A 768-nucleotide genomic window follows, 5' to 3' on the forward strand; every position below is an offset into this window, starting at 1 on the left:
TCGATAATACCTGGCTTTTCTCGAGACCTTGTCCTTAGCGTCCCAGAGCCTCAAGGTGATTTTGTGGAAATTTATTTTCTTTAATAATTCCTTGGTCACGTTGATGTTGAAAGTCTGCGCCCACGACACCCAGAGCTTGTCGTCTTCACGCCACGGCTTCACGGTCTGCGTGAGACGACACGACACGCGGTGACTCCAACTGCGGAAGGAGGCGGGGAGGGGGCGGCGCGCACAGCAAACCCCACCCGGCAGCCGGGTCCCCATCGGCGGTGTCGCCGGGCTCCGGCTCCTGGGCCTGGCCCTCCCCAGCTGCAAACCCGCAGTGGGAAACAGGGCTCCGCGTGCGGCCCCGGCGGACCTCCGGGTTTCTTGGAAAAAACGAAACCAAAGCAACTACCTGCAAAAAGGGACCTCTCTGATTTCTTCCAAGCAGTGACCCAGAGCCGGGCCAGTGGCAGGAGTGAGCATGTGTGTGCAGGCAGCGTGTGTACACATGCACACACACACGCACACACACACACACGCAGATGCAGAAAGAAAGAAATCTCAAGAGCTGCAAAAACTTTGGAAACGGGCTGGGCACGGTGGCTCACGCCTGTAATGCCAGCACTCTGGGAGGCTGAGGTGGGAGGATCGCTCGAGGTCAGGAGTTCGAGACCAGCCTGAGCAAGAGCTAGACCCCGTCTCTACTAAAAATAGAAAGAAATTAGCCAGACAGCTAAAATATGTAGAAAAAAATTAGCAGGGCATGGTGGCGCATGCCTGTAT

At 56.2% G+C, this 768-nt stretch overlaps 1 protein-coding gene across 1 annotated transcript in view; it reads right to left on the minus strand.

The window, feature by feature from the left end:
* Positions 1-9: 9 nt before the first annotated feature.
* LOC105827141 (uncharacterized protein KIAA1257-like) overlaps positions 10-768 on the minus strand; it is a gene marked incomplete at its 3' end in the record, with an annotated part of 3,455 nt that continues 2,696 nt past the window's right edge. The window contains exons 2-3 of the mRNA XM_012665161.1: positions 246-309; positions 10-199 (exon numbers count right to left, since the gene is read on the minus strand). Coding sequence (XP_012520615.1) covers positions 10-199; positions 246-309 — 254 coding nt within the window. The remainder of the gene's footprint in view (positions 200-245; positions 310-768) is intronic.

Source organism: Propithecus coquereli, unplaced genomic scaffold, assembly GCF_000956105.1.
Source record: "Propithecus coquereli isolate 6110/MARCELLA unplaced genomic scaffold, Pcoq_1.0 Scaffold977, whole genome shotgun sequence".
NCBI classification, from domain to species: domain Eukaryota; kingdom Metazoa; phylum Chordata; class Mammalia; order Primates; family Indriidae; genus Propithecus; species Propithecus coquereli.